General features: G+C 42.4%; 1 protein-coding gene across 1 annotated transcript; it reads left to right on the top strand.

Moving 5' to 3' along the window:
• On the top strand, positions 1 to 633 carry LOC102831229 (putative uncharacterized protein FLJ37770-like). The gene has a single exon (XM_006865008.1). It carries the CDS (start codon positions 1 to 3, stop codon positions 631 to 633), a length of 633 nt encoding a protein of 210 aa, XP_006865070.1.
• The last annotated feature ends 2769 nt before the right edge of the window (positions 634 to 3402 follow it).

Raw genomic sequence — 3402 nt, 5'->3', positions numbered from 1 at the left:
ATGAGTGACCGTTATTTAGAACAAAGAATTAGCATCAAATTTTGCGTGAAATTGAACAAGTCTGCAAGTGAGACTCGTCATCTCTTAAAAGAAGCATATGGGGATGAAGTCATGTCGAGGGCCAGAGTTTTTGACTGGCACAAAAGGTTTAAAGAAGGGCGGGAAGATGTTCGAGATGATGCGCGAAGTGGACGTCCAGTCACCCACCGGACAGATGAAAATATCCAGAAGGTCAAGGACTTGGTTTGTTCAAACAGGCAGTTAACAGTGAGAATGATGGCCGAAGAGTTAAATTTAGATAAAGAAACGGTTAGACTCATTCTGAAAGAAAATTTGAACATGAGGAAAGTGTCTGCAAAAGTTATATCGGGTATTTTGAAGGATGAGCCTAAACCTCTAAAACTTGACTTTCAGTCAGATCTTTCAAAGGACTGTGGGGAAAGATCTTCATCTGTGAGGGAAAAGATAACAAGTTCTGAAACATGGCATCATCTTCAGAGTGAAGCTGGTCGGGAAATGCCTCTGCCTTCGTGCTATTCCAAAACCCACTATCCTACCAACCAGCTTCTGCAGGTTTCGTCTTCAGGAAGCCTTCCCACCAGGGTAGATCAGGATTGGTTCACACCATGGTGAAGGGAATGTCAAGTAGCTGAACATGAGCTAGGAAGCTCACCCTCTACAAATTTCTTATGCATATATTTTGTCTTCTCTACCACGTCTGTGTCATGGCCTTCCTAGTTACTCTCTGCTGGACTATTGGGCTATCTTCTTTGTTCTCCACAATTTTGAAGAACTCTTGGATGTTGACTTTTGGTACTTCCATGTTCTTGGTTTCTTTTGCTTTACAGGTTTGAATCTCTTTACTACCCAGACCTTAACTTGCAGTGACTGTGTTATTCATTGATTCTCAACATTCTGCATCAGGGGATCGTGCTACTAAGAGGTGGAAACAGGACACCTGGAGTGGCTATCTCTGTGCCCAGGGAGTAATGTTCTTCTGGAAGAACCACAAAGAAGGTCTACAGTTCCAGCCTGCTTTGTAGTCAGGGCCTGAGGTATGGTACAAAAAGAAGACAGTGCTTTGCTGACATAATGCGCTGTGTTGGGCCTAAGGATTGATCTGATCCAATGACTGAGTGGGAGCCCCTCAAAACTGATGGGTTGGCCACCAGTACTACTCTACACAGTGACCTATCCCTCACAGAAGAGCTGGGTTTGTGCTTTGAACTGTCACTCAGTTGGATAGGTCCTTGCTGCATTAAGAGGATCAAGCCCTTGGAAATATAAACCAAGTCTGTGATGTATGGGGAAGGTGTGGTCAGGTGACGTAGTCTTGACCTTGAATTAGGGATTTGACTGCCTATGTATTGATGCCCACACAACAACCTGCTCCTAGTGACTAACACCTATGTTGTCAGATAGTACTCGTCAGTATTATAAGGTCTCTATGAGTCGGAATCAGCTTGACGACGGTGAAATTATTTTTAGAACACTGCTAGGTATTAATGATAAGAAGCTATGGAACAGGATCACCAAGGGTAAGGTGGGCTTCATGAATGAGGTGGGTTTTGAACTGTTTCCATTAAGAAGGGTAAATCTTAGACAAGGGGTGAGGAAATTAGGGCAAGCTTTCCAGACAGGTGGAAGAGCATGAGGCTTTGAACCTGTGTCCGTAGGAAAATGATGGCACTGTTGGCTGAAATCACAAAGTCTAAAATGGAATCAGTGGTGTTGCAGATGAACAATTTGAAATGATTTGTTTCCTCTCCTGTGTCCCCAACTCTGTGCTAGTAGTTTATAAATTGCTTCCCCCAAGTCTTCGGATAGCCTGATAATAACCTACTTACTTGATTATCCAGTTTTCCCATTGACCCAAAAAAAGTCTGTGTAAGTTCAAACTCTCCTTTTCTTGCCTCTCTGCCAAGATTTACAGAATAGAACTTGTCCCAAGTGGGTGTCAGGCAGTACCATGTTCTGGAAGCATCTCAAAATGCCTGAGAGGGGGTAGGGAATGGGAACAGCATTTATTTTACCCAAGGAGTTTTAGATAAAATAGTTCCTATTCCGTAGTGGTTACGAATCAGGCTGCTAATCTCAAGGTCAGCAGTTCAAAACTACCAGCAGTTCCACTAGAGAAAGATGAGGCTTTCTGCTCCTGTAAAGATTTACAGCCTCAGAAACCCTATGCAGGTTCGCTATGGGTCGGAACCGACTCAACGGCACTTAACCAACAACAATATTAGTAAGGAAGTAAACAATATTGGTTGCTAATAAATGCTCAACAGTTATTCAGTTCAGTTATTTTTATTTCTGTTCCTTCACCATCTACTCCCTTTAAAAAATTAAGAGTTCCAATGATAACATCTGTGAGTTTTGAGGCAACCTGAATGCTAGCTATTGTCCCACAAATAAAACACATCGTGCAAGGAAACTATTAAAAGAAGCAACAGCTTCCACCTACTTAGCAATTTTCTAGACATTCTAGTACAGGACCATTAAATCTTGCTAAGTCAATTGAGGTCTTCCGTTCCCCCACTAGGAGCACTGCCTTTCAGGAACAAAACCCCCACAATTAACTTCTGCAGTCTCATAGCTGAACCTCATATTAACCCTTGCTCAGATAGTAGTAAATTTTGCACATTGTATCCCACACCAGAATCCCACAACATATATCACAGAGTCCTTGAGAGAACTTATTTCTAGGTTTTATTCTAGTCCTGTGAACAGGGCTGGAGTGACCTAGTCCGAGATGCTGGACTGAAATTCATGCTGGAATGTAGGATATCAGAAACAATGCTGGCCCAGACAGTATTGATTATAGAGCCAGGGAAACAGGTCATCAGGAGTGTGAATTCAAATTGTCCCAGGTGGTTATCATGAAAAGAACTTCATTTATTACCTTAGGTCACCCCTTAGTAGTAGTTAGGTTGGACTGTTAACAGAACCTATTGGCTCATTTTCAAGGCTTTCCTGAAAATATTCAATGAAAGGAATCCTAGATGACCTTGGATTTGGGGAAAGTAAAATTATCCCTAATATACATCCATCACAAAGTGTTCTCACATGGCTGCTCAGAATCACTGGCTCTAAGGCTAGAATAGACAGGAGTATCTCAAATGGGAATTCTCATATATTACCTCATATGGCACTGTAGGGAAGCACTGGCTTGCTAACCAACTAGGTCAGTGGTTCAAACCCACCAGCCACTCCTTGAAAACCCTATACACAGTGTTGCTATGAGTCAGAAGGCAACACTTAATGACCTCACATTTATTCACCTTGAGGAATTTTGCCCTAGCCTGTACCTTACTTCCCAGGCCTCTTGAGCTTAGTCTCATGGAGCTATCCATGCATCATACCCCATGCATTTGTCTTTGTCATTTTTCAGACACTTCTCAATTT

Source organism: Chrysochloris asiatica, unplaced genomic scaffold (assembly GCF_000296735.1).
Source record: "Chrysochloris asiatica unplaced genomic scaffold, ChrAsi1.0 scaffold00074, whole genome shotgun sequence".
Taxonomy (NCBI): domain Eukaryota; kingdom Metazoa; phylum Chordata; class Mammalia; order Afrosoricida; family Chrysochloridae; genus Chrysochloris; species Chrysochloris asiatica.
Note: the sequence above shows the minus strand (reverse complement) of the source record. Positions and strands in the feature narration are given on the sequence as shown.

Coding starts and splice junctions, on each gene's coding strand:
- LOC102831229 (XM_006865008.1), top strand. CDS start 1: ATGAGTGACCGTTATTTAGAACAAAGAATTAGCATCAAATTTTGCGTG.